We start from the raw sequence: 17,096 nt of genomic DNA, 5'->3' as shown, positions 1-17,096 counted from the left end.
TCAGTGGAACTAGGGCTCACACTTTGATCATGACTCTCGTGACTTGGGGGGTTTCCTCCTGGAATCATGCTATTGCCTGAGAATTCAGCTTTCACTGAAAAAAGAGTAAATGTCCAGCCCTCCTGGCTGCAAAGAAAAGCTTGAAAACATGACCCGTGAAGTCCCCAACACCAGAAGACAAATGCAAAGCATGTTACATTTATTAGTTTTTAAATCTCATTCCTCTGGGGGCCTGACTCAGGATTATTGCACGCTTAGGGTTGGCAATACTGTCAGCTACAGGGAAGTATCTTGTTGCTGGTTTGTTTGCAGCTGTTTGAGGCCACTTCAACATCTGGCCACTAGCTGGCAGACACAACAATCAGCAATAAGGTTAGGGTCAGTTCAGGCCAGGGTGGAACTGAACATTCAAGGGTCAAGTCTGCCTGTATGTGTTCTGTATCCTTGTACAATCTGTGTTGAGAGATCCCTCTTTACCTGATATAGGCCTCTGTGCTACTGGGCCCTCTGAGCTGGTCTTCCATTAGATAGGTATTGTGCGAAGATGACACCAAGTAGTGACTGAGGGGCTGAGTCATGTCCTGATAAACTTTACTGTGAGAGGAGCTGAATATGTTCCCCTCTGCAGACAGCAGATACATCAGGAAACCATCTTTGGTCATGATCTGTTGCTTCTTGGCTACCAGATAAAAGAAACATAAACCAACAGTGAAAATATGACACCTTGTTACTGGAAGAATGTGAAACACCCTGAGCTGTGAGGCCCCTCAACACCACCTGCCCTAGTGTGAGGAAGTTTTATCTGTGCCTTGCTGTGGGTCAGCACTCTGACACCACTAGGTTCTGGCTACACAAACACTGCCTTCCATGCCTCCACTCTCTCTGAACAGGTTAGCTAAAGGCACACACCAACCCCTGAGTCTTCAGAGCACTCCTTGTAGTGTCCAGCCCCTCCTAATGACCAGGCCTGCTGTTCCCAAAACAGCAGTACACACCAGCTTGTAAGATTCAACTCCGGATTACCACTTTGCTTAACACCACAGCACTGAGATCTATTTACAGTGAAAACAAGAATAAGTTCATTCTCAAATACAGACATTCCAGCAATAATGAGTAAGAACACTGGAAACAAATGGTTACATATAAAACAAAATCATAACATGCTTTCTAGAGACTCAACTTAACAAATTACCCTCCTGTTTAAAGAAGCTTATCTCACCAAAAGTTATCTCCAGTGGTTTCAACCAAGCCTGACTGAGACTCCACTTTCATGAAGCAAACTTGCTGTCTGTTTATGTCCTAGGTCAGGGGTGGGCAAACATTTTGACCTGAGGGCCACATCTGGGTATGGAAATTGTATGGTGGGCCATGAATGCTCCCAAAATTGGGGGTTGGGGTGTGGGAGGGGGTGAGGGTTCCAGCTGGGGGTGTGCGCTCTGGGGTGGGGCCAGAAATGAGGAGTTCAGAGTGCAGGAGGAGGCTCCAGGATGGGGCAGGAGGTTGGGGTGTGTCTCCAGCTGGGTGTGCGGGCTCTAGGCAGAGCTGGGGATGAGAGGTTGAGGGTGCAGGAGGGTGCTTCAGGTTGGGACTAAGGGATTTGGAGGGGGATCAGGGCTGGGGCAGGGGGTTGGGACACGGGAGGGGGGCAGTGGGGCAGGCTCCGGGTGACGCTTACCTCAAGCAGCTCCCAGGAGCAGCAGCATGTCACCCAGCTGGCTCCTACACGGCATGTCCCCCCGGCAAGTCCCCCCACTGGCTCCTACATGGAGGCGCAGCCCGGCAGCTCTGCAGCCTGCCCCATCCGCAGGTGCCGCCCCTGCAGCTCCCATTCGCCATGGTTCCTGGCCAATGGGAGCTGTGGAGGCAGTGCTTGCAGCAGAGGCAGCATTCAGAGCCCCCTGGCTGCCCCTTCGTGTAGGAGCTGGAGGGGGGACATGCCGCTGCTTCTAGGAGCTGCGCGGAGTGAGGCAAGCCCTTGACCCCGCTCCCTGGCTGCAGCACCAGAGTGGGGAAAGCCCTGGACCTTGCTCCCCAGTGAGAGCTCGAGGGCCTGATTAAAACGTCTGAAGGGCTGGATGCAGCCCCCGGGCCATAGTTTGCCACCCCTGTCCTAGGTGAAGGATGACAGATCTTCTCTCCCAAACATAACAGACCAAGCCTTTGATGTGCACCTCCAGATAGGGTTTCACTCCCCACCCCCCGCTGTTCACCTCTTCCTGCTACTCTTCTTGCTTTGAAGTTTTCACTATCCTTCATTAGTATTCACTTCAGACCAGTGCCATGAACCATACAGTGAACAGTCAGATAAACACTTCTTGTCTGACAGAAAACCTGTTTTTCACCTTTTCACCTGTGACTAGTCCCTCAACATAGGATGTAATTTTCAGTAATATTATGCGTAAACATAGCTCTTTACACAACATGCATACGTTAGTTCATGATATCGATGACCAGTGTGACACTGGCTTTTATTTGAGACCTCACAGGACATTCTTTGGTGAACCACCACGTACATACAAGACCCAGGGGATTCCTGGAGCCTCTCAGCCACAGACACCGACTTTCTTCTTTCCAGGTGGGTGCTCCACCCCCACTCCACCCCGAGGCCCCGCCCCCACTCCACCCTTTCCTCCATGACCCAACCCTAGCTCCGCCTCTTTTCCCCCCACCTTGTCCCCTCCCCCTAGCACCTCCCGCTTGCTGCTGAACAGCTGATCGGTCGTGCCTGCCAAACAGGTGATTGGCAGGTGGCTGGTGGGTGCTGAGCACCCACGATTGTTTTTCATGGGTGTTCCAGTCCCGGAGCCCTCACAGAGTTGGCACCTATGCCCTCAGCACCCCCTGGCCAAGAGACATTAAGAGATTTTTGGGTCACAAAGAACTAAATCTGAAAGGATTAATAACTGTACCCACAGATGCCCGCCTACAGCTCCCACTGACTTCAATGAGCTGCCTATGCTGAATTTGGCCTTAGTGATACTAACGATCTTAGCGTTGCTCAGCAGCAGCTGATAGCCCTCTTTGCCTGACAATGCATTTAGAATAAAAAATGAACATCTAGCTTTATATCCCCTTCACATCCCTCAAATTCCCTAGCAAACACTAATAATGTATCGTCTGAGCAAACCAAGATTTGCAAAAGGCAAAAGCCAACGACGTACAGCTGTACTGGCTTGACTAGAGGGTGCTCTAACTTATGCTGGAAACTGAACTGGTCCCCAGGCCAGGCCCCAAACCAGGGAACTGCACAGCTACTTTCATCCCCACCCCATTCTTGAGCTGTGCCAATGACAGCAGAGACACAGCCCAGGAACATGGCCTTTCAGCTGTCTTGAACATTCCATCTAAGAGGCTGCACGGTGGTTACTCATTTAATCTCCGAGCAGAAATAAAATAATTCTGCATTTGCTCTATTGAAATGCAGGTCACTTAACTGGCCGCCTAAATATGGATTTAGGTGCCTAACTATTTTTAGGTACCCAAGTTTCAAAAAGTTCTCCTTGGGCTAGATTGGATAAGAAATGCAGACGTGGCGACACTGAGCATTACCGAGTTTTTCAGGGGCTTGGAAAATCACTGGGATTCACAAAGGCTGAGTTGAGGAGCCTAAGCTCCCTATGCAATGACTAAGGAGGGCTAGGCAGTGGGGCCTCAGAATGGGATTCACAAAAGCCAGCATGCTAGGTGGCTACTCACCTTAGGGTTGCCCCCCGTCCAGTTTTCACCTGGACAATCCAAGTTTTGGCTTGTGTGTCCGGGTGCCATTTGACAAACCCTGATGTCCAGTTCTTTTGATCTGTGGGGGAAGACGCGGAGCAGGGGCGGGGCCTTGGGAAGAAGAGATGGAGAAGGGGGCAGGGCCTTCGGGGAAGAGGCTGAGCAGGGGGCAGCACCACAGGGGTCTGGTTACCAGCCATTAGAAATGTGGCAAACCTACTTCAGCTATACAAGCCAATGGGAGATGCCTGCAACAGGAGTGTGTCCTAAGCCCCACTGCTCTCACAGAGATGGACCCTAAGTGCAGGCTGCAGAAAGGCACCTCCCTCTGCTTGGGATTCTCAGCTGTGAACCCTCTCTTGGCATGTGGCATCTATGCTGTTTTTGCAGGCGGCCAGGGGAGGACCAGAGCCAGCTCCCGCCTAACTTTTAGCCCAGTGGTTAGTGTACTCATATGGGATTTGGAAGACCCTAGCTCAAATCTCCCTTCCTCATGAAGGGAGTACAGGGATTTGAACAAGGATCTGCCACCTCTCTGGGGAGTGTCCTAACTGAGCTCTGGGATATTCTAAAGCGGGGCTCACTCAGTCTCTCCCGCTGAAGCAGTTCCTCCGTGGATAAATCATATAAAAAGCCATTGGGGCAGGGGGACTGGATCCCAGGTCGCTCACCTCCCAGGGGAGTGCTCCAACTGCCAGGTTACGGAGTCACTCTCAGACTTGTGGGGGCAAAAGACCTATCTCGCTTTAAGATTAGACTCGATAAGTTTATGGAGGAGATGGGATAACATGATTTTGGCAATTAATTGATCTTTAAATATTCATCCATATTTAAATAGGCCCAATGACCTGTGATGGGATGTTAGATGGGGTAGGATCTGAGTTACTACAGAGAATTCTTTCCTGGGCATCTGGCTGGTGAATCTTGCCCATATGCTCAGGGTTCAGCTGACCGCCATATTTGGGGTCGGGAAGAAATTTTCCTCCAGGGCAGATTGGAAGAGGCCCTGGGGTTTTTTTTGCCTTCCTCTGTAGTATGGGGCACGATGAAGTGAGCTGTAGCTCATGAAAGCTTATGCTCAAATAAATTGGTTAGTCTCTAAGGTGCCACAAGTCCTCCTTTTCTTTAAGTCTAGATGGTCTTTCAGGTGGGACTCTGAAATTCTAAATTCTGCCCACTCTGCACAGATCTCAAAATTCCCATAGTACTTGGTTTGCCCCACAGGATCTTACCTAGCAATTGTCCGAGTTTGCTAACATCTGCCTTCTTGAAGTCCATTGTCTTTCTTTTGCTGTCTTCCTCCTGACATTCCTTAGAATCATGAGCTCTGTCATTTCATGATCCACTGTCACTCAAGCTGCCTTCCACCTTCCAATTCTCAACCTGTTCCTCCCTACTTGTCAGAATCAAATCTGGAACAGCCTCTCCCCTAATCACTTTCTGCACCCTCTGTAATAAAAAATTGTCTCCAATGTATTCCAAGAACTTGATGCATAATCTGTGTCTCACTGTACTATTTTCCCAACACATCTCTGGGTAGTTAAATTCCACCATCACCACCAAGTCCTGTGCTTGGGATGATTTTGTTAGTTGTTTAAAAAAAGCTTCACCCACCTTTTCTTCCTGGTTAGGTGGCCTATAATAGACGTCTACCATGACATCACCCTTCTTTTTTACCCCTTTTATCCTTACCCAGGAAACTTTTAAGAAGTCTGTCTCCTATTTCCATTTCAACCTCAGCACAAGTGTATACATCTTTGATATACAAGGCAACCCCTCCTCCCTTTTCTCCCTACCCGTCCTTCCTGAGCAAGCTGTACCCTTCTATACCAATAGTTCAGTCATGTGTATTATCCAGACGCCTGGCCTGGGGCTGCCGTGGGCATGCTCAGAGGCAGGAACATAGGCACCTAGGGAACTTTTACTCCAAAAATTTAGGCTCCGAGTGAGCTTAGGTGTCTACAGGGTTTGGTGGCAGCTGAGAAGGAGCTTTGTGAATCCCAGTGGGGCCTGATTCTGGGATTTAGGAGCCTAAAGTGGCAGTTAGGTGCCTAAATCCTATTATGAATCTAGCTCTTTGTGACTCAGTTTCCCCATCTGGAAAATGGAAATGACAATACAAATCTGCCTTTGCAAAGTGCTTTGAGACCATCAGATGACAGGTGCTATAGTGGTGCTAAATATTATGCAAGGACTATTATTAAATAAACCATCTGTCGCTTCCCCACAAGGACTACAGCAGCCCTTAAAACTCTATATATCAACCACTTTCCTGCTGGGTACTGGATCAGGGGAAAGACCTGAGAAAAAAGACACTTTCCAGTCCACCCAACACATCCTTGTGGAGCTGCTAACATTCTTCTGGAATATTGACACATTAGAGATGGCTGCTGCAATACAAGGTCATGCAAGACTGCAGAAGGAAACAGTAGCAAAATAGTTCAAGGAATTGCTCTACCCAGAGCAAGCATTTTAGACTCTCACCCAAACAGCAGCCAGTGCTGCCAACTCACCTTTTTCGTTGGGTTCATATCTCTCAATCAGGGAGAGTGCAGATTCAGGGACAGCATGCTCCTCCTGCTGCTTTTCTCGGAGGAACCTCAGCAGGTTGTCCCTGGACATGATCCCTTCAGCACTGGAGTATTTTTTGAAGATCTCATCTATCTCCACCCGCTCAGTCAGCATCTTGTAAAATGTCTCTATCTCCTCATCTTCCAAGGTCTCTGTCTTGGATTTGTCACACTGCTGTAAACGTAGAGGGGAGAAGGAGTGAAAACCTTCTTTCCCTATAGCATATTCCAGCCATAATCTGCACCAGCTCTAAACAGTGTAGAACACAAAATAATTGGAAAGTTATTTCCCGCCTAATGAGAAGCCCTTGATTGATGGCTCTTACTGACCTGTCCAGGGTCATTTTCTAGCGCTGAAACATCAACAGTTATTATTATTTATTATTTTTATTACTGTAGCACCTAAAAGCACTAATCATAGAACAGGACCCTATTGCGCTAGGTGCTGTACAAACACAGAGCAAAAAGACAGTCTCTGCCCCAAATAGCTTACAATCTAAGATACAACAGATGGAGATAGACAGACCAGGGAGTACAAGGAAAAAGTAAGTGAAACCTGTGTTAAGCAAGTAATGAAGAGACTGATGGACAGCCAATTAAAGTCAATGGAAAGACTTCCATTCACTTTAATGGGTTTGGGATTTGGCACTAAGAGACTAGCAAGCACTGGCAGAAATGCTGGTTGAAGATAGTCCATAAAAACTGCTTTTGGATGGAAAATTTGGGTTTTTCAGCAAAATGAATTCTTTTGTGAAAAGTTCCTGCGTTCTGTGGAAAGTTTTAATTTCTCCTCAGAAAAACAAATGCCCCCACACCCAAATATTTTGATCCAGATATCCTACCTTGGTGCCTCGGGGCACTGTAGTTCAGTTTCCTTGCGTCCCCAGTCTCCAATAGGGGTTGGGCTCCCCAGCTAAACTATGTCTCCCATGATGCATCACAAGCAGAGACTCCCATGAGGCCACCACCTCCCATAAGGGGAGACCAGGATGCACTATGGAAGATGTAGCCCTTCCAGAAGCCTAGCTCATTAAGGAGAATGGGCACATAAGGCACTCAAACTACAGCACCTTTGAGGCACTACAGCAGAATTTCTGAATGGAAACGTTTCAGTTTCTGGCTCAAATACTTCAGTTTTGGATGGTTTATTAAAAAGTCAAACTTTTCCATGAGAATGAATGAGTCTTCATCAACATTTCCAATGGGGAAAAAGCCATTTTTCCTACTAGCTATAGTTAGCAGCTGACTAGATATGATATAATGGTTGCCCCCGCAATCTTCACAATGTTGCATCTGCAAGCAATATTACAGCAGTTTTCCCTATCCCGCCCTAATGTTAATTACTTTGGTAGGATTTTTGTTGGTAAACATTTTAACTAACTAAAGGTCAAACAAAACAAACTGTAATGGAAAACATGGGCATACGTCAAAGTGGTCGCTTAAGACACAGAGTCTCTTATTAGGATTGAGGGATTTTTGGTGCAGGTTTCTCTGTACCTATCTTATCAGTTGATGCCTAGATATTTTGATGACTGGCTCTCTATAAATATCTAATATAGACAGCCAGCTCTTCCATAGCTGAGGATCTGGCCCACTGAGTTCAATTAAGTCTAGATGGTCTTTCAGGTGGGACTCTGAAAACTAAGTCCTGCCCTCTCTGCACAGATCTCAAAATTCCCATAGTACTTGGTTTGCCCCAAGGTACTTGGCCAAAAAAGGTCCCATCCCCCAGCCCTGAGTGCTGTAGACCATGCTGTGTGCCATTTGGTGGTCACCACCCACTGCAGAGGTGGCAACCTTTCAGGGGTTCTGTACGTGCATAGTGTATAACTGGCTCTGGGATCCCTAGGATGATAGACATGGTATAAATGCAAGATATGGTTATATTCCTGATTCCTAGAAACAAAATGCACATTTTAATTTAACCAACCATCCTATTAGGACACAAGCCAAGCAATGCTAATCACACAGAAGACAATCATGATGCCCCTGAGGTTTCCTCTAGCAAGATGATAATGAGGTCTTTGGGGCACTGATATCATTGCTCCCTATGGAAAGTCACTGCTGGAACACTTTGGGAGCCATTGGGCTGCCTAGTTATAAACTATCCAGTGGCTCGTTGCATTCCACAAGTCAAAACTATGATCTCACAACTGGCATGCTCAAAGTGACAGAGGTGGCATTTATTCACCTTAATGCTGAGAGAAGCTGAGAAAGTGGCCTACTTACCCGCTCAGTTGTTTCTCCTGACATGCTTAGTCATTTAAAGGACACCCTCTACATAGGTTTCAACTTAGTTGCTTTTATAGTGTAATATTAAGGTTGTTAAATGGATTTTGCAGGTGCATGTTAACACTATGCTGTACGGTACAGATGGTGTCATTACAAGTTTATAATGTTTTTCATTTTCTTTCTGTATTCAGATGTGTGTATCGAAAAGCACAAAAACAATAACAATTTTAATCCAACAAGATCGTTTTCTACACTCTTGAAGCAATTATTTTGCTTGCTGCTGTCTGTGTCTATACCATCCTGTGATGTCACCTTGGTAAAGCTTGTCACCTCAGCAGTGTCTGATTTGCTTAATTCTTGGAGAAGAAGCACAAAGGCAGACTGGCGATAGTGGGGATTTGGCCAATGACGCTCTTTCCTTTGAGACAGAACTGAGACAATACCCCAGTACAGCTGTATGGAGGCCTGTGCTCTTGTAAGGGCCACCTCTTGGAAGCCTGGCCCTTAGTGGCCATTACACAGACTTCGCTGCCCGTTCCAAAAGAACAGGGGTGTAATGCTGCCATCGTGGCCAGATTCCAGTTTGGGTTGCTCTGTGTGTGTGAACATGTTCTCTGAGTTTGACCTGTATGGCGTGGTCCCCTCTGAGATTCACTTTGGGTTTGAATGAGCCCCAAATCACAGAGAGAATCTTGGTCCAAACTGCTGGGTTTTACCTGGCTTTGATGCATCCTGATACCCTGAATCAGACTGAGTTTGCCAGAAAGCGTGGGGAAACTTTGTGATGGAACAGAGCTGAGATCAAGTTTGAAATGAAATGCCCAACCAGGTGAGTTTTATGTGGCTTCTGGTTTCATTGGAGACATTGTACCCAGGTCTACTTAGAACTTATAGCGGGACCACACAGGTATGGGAGGCCACCTTGATGGAAAACAGGACTAATTTAGGAAAACACCCTTATAGCCACAGTCTGATTGATCGATCATCCGTCATTACTGTGCCTGTATGAAGAACAGCTCACTGCTACATGAACCGACACTGCCAAGTGCTTAGTCTCTCTTTATAGCTTTACTTCATTGAGCCCAATGCTCCCCCACGCTGGAACTGAAACGCTTCAGTCTCTTTGAAGACTCCCAGTGTCTCCTTATAATTACTCCATTGAGGGAGGGGGTTAGGAAGTGGCAGGGGATTATGCTCTCTAGATCTGTCAGAGACAAGCCTGTCTGTGTGGCGGTCTCTCACTTCTCCACTGCCAACCCTTCGCCGCCTCTCTCTATTCCCCTAGACCCCCCACAGAGCACAGCCTCTGTAAGAGCAGCTCATTATCATTACTGTAATTTGCATTTCAGCTGCACCTACAGGCCCCAGGTTAGGTCCCCAGGGCTAGGTGCTGTATACCCCACAGAGCTCACAGTCTGAAAGCTGTTCTTCTGGGTGCTCCCTGACTGCAGCTGCTCCAAGAGGAGTCCCCTCAGAGGAGCAGGCCTGTTCGACTGTGTGGAAAAGGAAGGAAGCACATGTTACTGCAGACAGAGCTTGTGTTTATGCAGCTTTATTCTGGGGCTTCTGCAGAAGGAAATCAGTAGAGATATGCTGGCCAACCTCCCCTCGAATCCATGTGGAGCTCCCACACAGAGAGGTCTCCACAGATCTAGGGTTAGGGGAACACAAAGAGCTGGCATGCCTCCCTTCTATGCAATCCCCAGCTAGGACCTGCAGTCTGAGGCTCCCCAGAAGAGCCCTGCAGCGGGATTAGGGTCCCGCAGGACCCGCTGCCATAAGAGTGGGAGCGGGTAAAATGTACTTTGTTGCGGTTGGGGTTGGGTGGGCAAAAAAACCTGACTGTGGTCATTTGTGGGACAATACTAAATCTCTCGCCAGTTTGTCATAATAAGAAAAGGAGTACTTGTGGCACCTTAGAGACTAACCAATTTATTTGAGCATGAGCTTTCGTGAGCTACAGCATCCGATGAAGTGAGCTGTAGCTCACGAAAGCTCATGCTCAAATAAATTGGTTAGTCTCTAAGGTGCCACAAGTACTCCTTTTCTTTTTGAGAATATAGACTAACACGGCTGTTACTCTGAAATTTGTCATAATAGAAATTCAGCAAGTTTGTTTTTTGTTGTTGTTTTAATAAAGGTTTTAATACTTAACTTTAAGCAAGGGACAGAAAGAGATCTGATGTCTTATAACAGGAGTTAAAATATTTTTTTACATGGTGTAAGCAAGATTTGTTTTATTCTTTTAGTGGTAAAAACTGTGTCTGAATTCCATTTATATATAATATATATTAACCGATCTGTGGTTTTGTGTTTGGTTTGTTTTGTTTTTAGTAGCCTGGGGGAGTCTGTCTCTCTTGCGGGATTTGTGGGATCTAAGGTTTCCATGGGTGGGAGTGGGATAAAAATGCAAGAGACGATGCGGGAGTGGGCGGGAGTGGGTATTGCGGGATTTGCGGGATCTAAGGTTTCCGTGGGTGGGAGTGGGATAAAAATGCAAGAGACGATGCGGCAGTGGGTATTGCGGGATGGGCGCAGGATTTAAAAAATAGCCCTAAGCAGGGCTCTACCCCCCAGCCCTCCACTTGCAGAAGCAGAGGGGAGCATGAGAACCACTACTGGGTTTTGACAACTGCGTGTGCTTTTACCATCTAGTAGCACTCTGAAGGGAAAAGAACAGTTCTTTCCGACACTGCCCACTTCAGTGAAGTTAAGTGACAGATGTGATGAGGGCCTACAAATCAATCCAATGGGCTTTATCTCATGCAAGCAGGAAGGCTGGGTTTCAGGAACACTAAAAACTCAACAACTAAGGACTTCTTGTCACCGTCATTACCTTCCCACTGGCTCTGCCAGCAAGTCGAAGCACAAGAAATTAGTAGTGCATATCCCTGAGCGGAATTCGTGTGTCTTGGGTCATTAAAGCACCATAATTGCTCCTTGCCAGTGTGCAGTGTTGCATAACTATTACGATTGTATTCCTTTAATTCACGCTTTCCCCTATCTTGTATAACTTTCCTTGATTTTACAGAAGCCACTTGGCATTTTACTCCACTGTGTTAGGGTAAGTGACTATAGCAGAACTTATTCCAGGGGGGACTTAACTTTTCAGCATGTAGTCATTACACTCTGAAGTCTTGATCCACCAATGCCCAAGGGTACCTGCTCTCTCACTGATCTTATCCATTTATCTTGCATTATCCATATCAGTGACTGATCCTTTTCTCCATCCCCCTTGGTTCTTGAACTCATTTATACCTTTGGGACATGGCAGCTCTCACATTGGGTCCCCAATTCACCATGGATGGAGTTTTCAAAACGCACTCAAGATTGGCCCAGCTCTGCTCCTACTGGAGTCAATGGGAGTTTGACCATTGATTTAACTGGGAGCCCAGTTAGGCCAACAGTGAGCACTTTGAAGATCCTAAGGCACATGCACAATCCTAGGGCTCAGTCAGCATGTTGAGCGTTTGTCTCCAGCTCAGTTGGTGTGAAGGTCAGGGACTGTGACCCCAAGCCAGCCCATTCGCTGCCATGCTAATTGTGAATTCTCCTTACCTGAAAGATCTGCTTGGCATAACTGTCATCCATTTGAATGTTCACTTCTTTCAGGAAGTTCTTGAGCTCTTTAAAGCTCATCTTGTTGTCTTTGTTCTTATCGGCTTTCTGCAAGCAGGAGTGAATCCAGCTGCAAGCTAATGTAAGGAAATCACTCCAGATCGATTCCTTCCCCCATCTATCATCCCTCCCCCCGGGAAAAAAAACTCACCTAGAGATTCTGGGCATGTCTTCAGCTGGTGTAAATCAGCATAGTGCCATCAAGCCAATTTATGCCAGCTGAGGATCTGGCCCTCTGTTTTTAAAGAGCATGTTAAGGGTTGCTTCGGTGGCAGCAGAGCGCTCTGTCACATAAGAGTCCCCGGCCGAGGAGAGCTCTTTCACCCACTGGGAGTGAGAAAAACATTATTTGCCCCATTATTAGCTTCTTGCCCCAGCTGAATCACACAACATTTTTGCAAGAGAATGAGCATTGCATTCAAGGCCATTAACAGGGGATTGGGGGTGAGGGAAGGAGGGCAAAGAGCTCCCAGAAGGCAAAACTGATGGTTTCCTGCATGGATAGGCGGGATTTGATCGAGATCCAGTATATCAACTAGCATTTGACTGGAGCTGGGGAAGACACTAAAGAACCCAGCCTGGATATTGGGAAAAGATTCCCCAGCAGAAACATTACTGTTCATCTTGTGAAAGCTATACGCCGTCTAATGGTTTGAGCATTGGCCTGCTAAACCCAGGGTTGTGAGTTCAATCCTTGAGGGGGACATTTGGGATCTGTGGCAAAAATTGGGGATTGGTCCTGCTTTGAGCAGGGGGTGGGACTAGATGACCTCCTGAGGTCCCTCCCAACCCTGATATTCTAGGATTCTGTGATTCTACTCTAGTATATATTTGAGGATCTGTTCCTATATTTCTTACCATTTTTTTTAAAAGTAGAACTGGTGTTGCTGGTAGGTTCCAACGTTCCCTTGTAAAACACATAAGTTATATATCACTGTATTCTGCACTGCCCTAACATTACAGCTTACGATGTTACTGTACTGTTTCAGCCGATTACAATAAAATATCTGTCATTGATTCCACTGGCATTCCTATGTCTTTTCTGGAAGATCACGTCAGACTGTTAAATATCTTGGCGTTTTTTTTTCAAAATAGGAATGGCTATTACTGCAGCAGAACACCCTCTTTCTTTCTGCTCGTTTAATCATCAAATGAATGAGGTCTTCAGGGAAAGCATTCTACTTTTAAACTTTTAAACTCTACTTTTAAAGGAAAATCATCAAACTAAGATCAGGTCATCAAATCTCTATGGATGTAGTCCTCACTGCCATAAGCGGGTCTAGGGCAGAAGGCACTGTTTCAAAAATCATTCCAAAAAGACTAAAAAATGCCCATTCTGGGAGATGAGGGCATGAGCTAGAATATATATAACTGACCCTAAGGGACAATACACAATATTTTAACTGAGCCCATCATATTTTCCCTGAGAAAAAAGATCTTTACGGATACCATTAGCATCCGCAGTGGTAACCCTTAATATGTGAATATTTACCTACAATTGCCACATGTGTATCTAAAGCAGTGGTTCTCAACTCCTTTAGCATTATAGCACTAGTCTCTAAGGTGCCTCAAGGACTCCTCGGTTTTTTTGCTGATACAGACTAACACGGCAGAAACCTGTCACCATGAAAGGCACTGAATTTAGCCGTATGAAGTGGAAATCCATCAAGTTCATGAAAAAACTTGTGCAGATACAGACAGACATCTTCTTCCTTTCCCAATGCAAACAGATGGACATAATACCAAAAGGACTGAAGGTAAAAAATCCATTACAATCAACATACCATACAGATTAAAATGAGAGATTATGCCACACACACGCAAAGAAACCGCAGAACCACCTGATCAACATCCTATACAGCAAACAAGAGAAGATTAAGAATGAACTCTCAAAACTGGAAACTCTCTTAAAAAAACAACCATTCACACAAACGCTCTCGTGGCTGGACTTTACAAAAACTAGACAAGCCATTTACAACACACACTTTGCATCTCTACAGAGGAAGAAGGACACTAAACTATTTAAACTCCTAAATGCCACAAGGGACCACAACAGTGCTTCCCTTAACTCACCTAACAATATTGTTAATCTATCCAGCTATACTCTTAGCCCAGCAGAAGAGTCTGTCCTATCTCGGGGTCTCTCCTTCTGCCCCACCACCCCCATAAACATGATACAGTTCTGCGGTGACCTAGAATCCTACTTTCGACATCTCCGACTCAAGGAATATTTCCAACACACCTCTGAAAAGCACACTAACACACAGGAAGCTTCCTACCAACACTACAAAAAGAAGGATTCTAGGTGGATTCCTCCTGAAGATCAAAACAACAGACTGGACTTCTACATAGAGTGCTTCCATCGACGTGCACGAGCTGAAATTGTGGAAAAGCAGCGTCACTTGCCCCACAACCTCAGCCGTGCAGAACACAATGCCATCCACAGCCTCAGAAACAACTCTGACATCATAACCAAAAAGGCTGACAAAGGAGATGCTGTCGTCATCATGAATAGGTCAGAATATGAACAAGAGGCTGCTAGGCAGCTCTCCAACACCACTTTCTACAAGCCATCACCCTCCGATCCCACTGAGGGTTACCGAAAGAAACTACAGCATTTGCTCAAGAAACTCCTTGAAAAAGCACAAGAACAAATCCGCACAAACACACCCCTGGAACCCCGACCTGGGGTATTCTATCTGCTACCCAAGATCCATAAACCTGGAAATCCTGGACGCCCCATCATCTCAGGCATTGGCACCCTGACAGCAGGATTGTCTGGCTACGTAGACTCCCTCCTCAGGCCCTACACTATCAGCACTCCCAGCTATCTTCGAGACACCACTGACTTCCTGAGGAAACTACAATCCTTTGATGATCTTCCCAGGGCCGCCCGGGGGGTGAGGGGGTGGACACGACAAGTGGGGCAATTTGCCCCAGGCCCAGGGCCCCATAGGGGCCCCCACGAGAGTTTTCGGCAGCACTTCATCCTAGCCACTGTGGATGTAGAAGCCTTCTACACCAACTTTCCACACAAAGACGGACTACAAGCCGTCAGGAACAGTATCCCCGATAATGTCACAGCAAACCTGGTGGCTGAACTTTGTGACTTTGTCCTCACCCATAACTATTTCACATTTGGGGACAATTTATACCTTCAAGTCAGTGGGACTGCTATGGGTACCCGCATGGCCCCTCAATATGCCAGGGACAATGCCAGAGTAAGTAGCGTGAATGGCTCTCACCCACTCTCCTGGGAAGCACCGAGTCTGAACAGGTCAGTGAGACTGAGGGTATATCTCTATGCTACAAGGGCATGGTTGTAGCACTGCAGCTATGCCACTGTAGTGCTGTACTGTGGACACTTGCTACGTCGACAGGAGGGGTTTTTCTATCACTGCAGTAAACCTACGCCCTCAAGAGGCAGTAGCTAGGTTGACAGAAGAATTCTTCCATCTGCGTCTAAAACGGGGATTAGGTTGACCCAACTACATCACACACGGCACGACATTTTTCACAGCTCTGAGTGATGTAGCTAGGTAGACCTAAGTTTTAGGTGTCGACCTGGCCTGAGAGATTCAGACGGGGAGTCAACCATGTGATGCCATATGGAATATGGGTGACCATTTATAATATTATGGATACCAATATTACAAAATTGCAATGAGTCATATGCCAAAATATGCCATGTAAGGTATCAGTGGAAAAGTTATGATTTGCTAAATATGATAAGCATATTTATTATGTGTATCGTCTTTGTATCATGAGTTACAAATCATAGAATCATAGAAGAGACCACTGGAGGTCATCTAGTCCAAGCCCCTGCTCAAAGCAGGACTAACCCCAACTAAATGTGTGCACTATATCTGCATCTCAAACCTGTGCTGGGTTTCTGGGTTTCAGCACTATCCAGCCTGCTTACTGGCCCATCAAGGGCAATCAGTTGTACAAAGAACCCATTAAGAGAAGCCAGAGGCTACGCCTACGAGTCAGTTGGACATGTAGAGACATGCCTTGTGGCCAGGGGACTCCAAGTGCTTTTCCATGCCCATGTGCTGTGAGCTTGTGTTTGGGACAGAGGATGTACACGCCACATAGCAAAGGATATAAAAAGGCAGCTACATCATCTCCATTTTGTCTTCAATCCTGCTTCCCACCTCAGAAGTAACTTCTCTACAAACTGAAGCTTTGAACAAAGGACTGACAGAACATCCAAGCATTGGATGTATTCCAAAGGGACTTTATAAGCCAGCAAACTCACCAGTGTTGCTAAGAACCTGATATATGGACTCTGAAGTCACATGTATGTATCTTATTGCTTTGACCATTGAACAGCTCTCTTTTCATTCTTTTCTTTGCTTTTATAATAAACCCTTAGTTTTAGATACTAAAGGATTGGCTGGCAGTGTGGTATTTTGGGTAAGATCCAAACTAGTATTGATCTGGTAATGTGGCTGGCCCTTTGGGGATCAGAAGAACATTTTGTACAGTGAATAGAGTTTTAAATAACTTCTCACTTTACTAGACCTAGTAATTGGTTGGGAGCCAGAGACTGGAATGCAATAAAGAGAGCTGTGTGATTTCTTCTGATAACCAGTGTGGGGGATCAGGAGCACAGTTGGTGACTGGTTGGTGAACTACAGTGTTAACCACCAGTTTTGGGAGAATCTGCTCTCTTTTTTGCAGCCTGCCCACACCTTGGCATTTTCAGTGTGGGCTACCCTACACACCTTGGGTCACAACCCAGACCTACAGGAGGATCTGGGAATGCAAGAGATTATGAATTACTTTTGTTCTCCTCCTGGAACAAATCCTATCTAATTTAGATGCTAGCGCAGCATAAGGTTAAATGAAAGGAACTACTTCTGTTATTTTTTACTTTCAAATCCCTTTTTTCTAAAATGCTTAGTTCCAACTGCTAAATGAAAATACTGTCTTTTTCAGAAGGCCATTGCTCAC

General features: G+C 46.2%; 1 protein-coding gene across 2 annotated transcripts in view; it reads right to left on the bottom strand.

Moving 5' to 3' along the window:
* PLCD1 (phospholipase C delta 1) overlaps positions 1–17,096 on the bottom strand; it is a 94,696-nt gene that overhangs the window by 33,088 nt on the left and 44,512 nt on the right. For both annotated transcript variants that reach the window (XM_048837472.2, XM_048837471.2), the window contains exons 4-6: positions 12,078–12,207; positions 6,231–6,462; positions 478–679 (exon numbers count right to left, since the gene is read on the bottom strand). In XM_048837472.2, the coding sequence (XP_048693429.1) occupies positions 478–679; positions 6,231–6,462; positions 12,078–12,207 (564 nt within the window). The remainder of the gene's footprint in view (positions 1–477; positions 680–6,230; positions 6,463–12,077; positions 12,208–17,096) is intronic.

This window comes from Caretta caretta, chromosome 2 (assembly GCF_965140235.1).
Source record: "Caretta caretta isolate rCarCar2 chromosome 2, rCarCar1.hap1, whole genome shotgun sequence".
NCBI lineage: Eukaryota > Metazoa > Chordata > Testudines > Cheloniidae > Caretta > Caretta caretta.
Note: the sequence above shows the minus strand (reverse complement) of the source record. Positions and strands in the feature narration are given on the sequence as shown.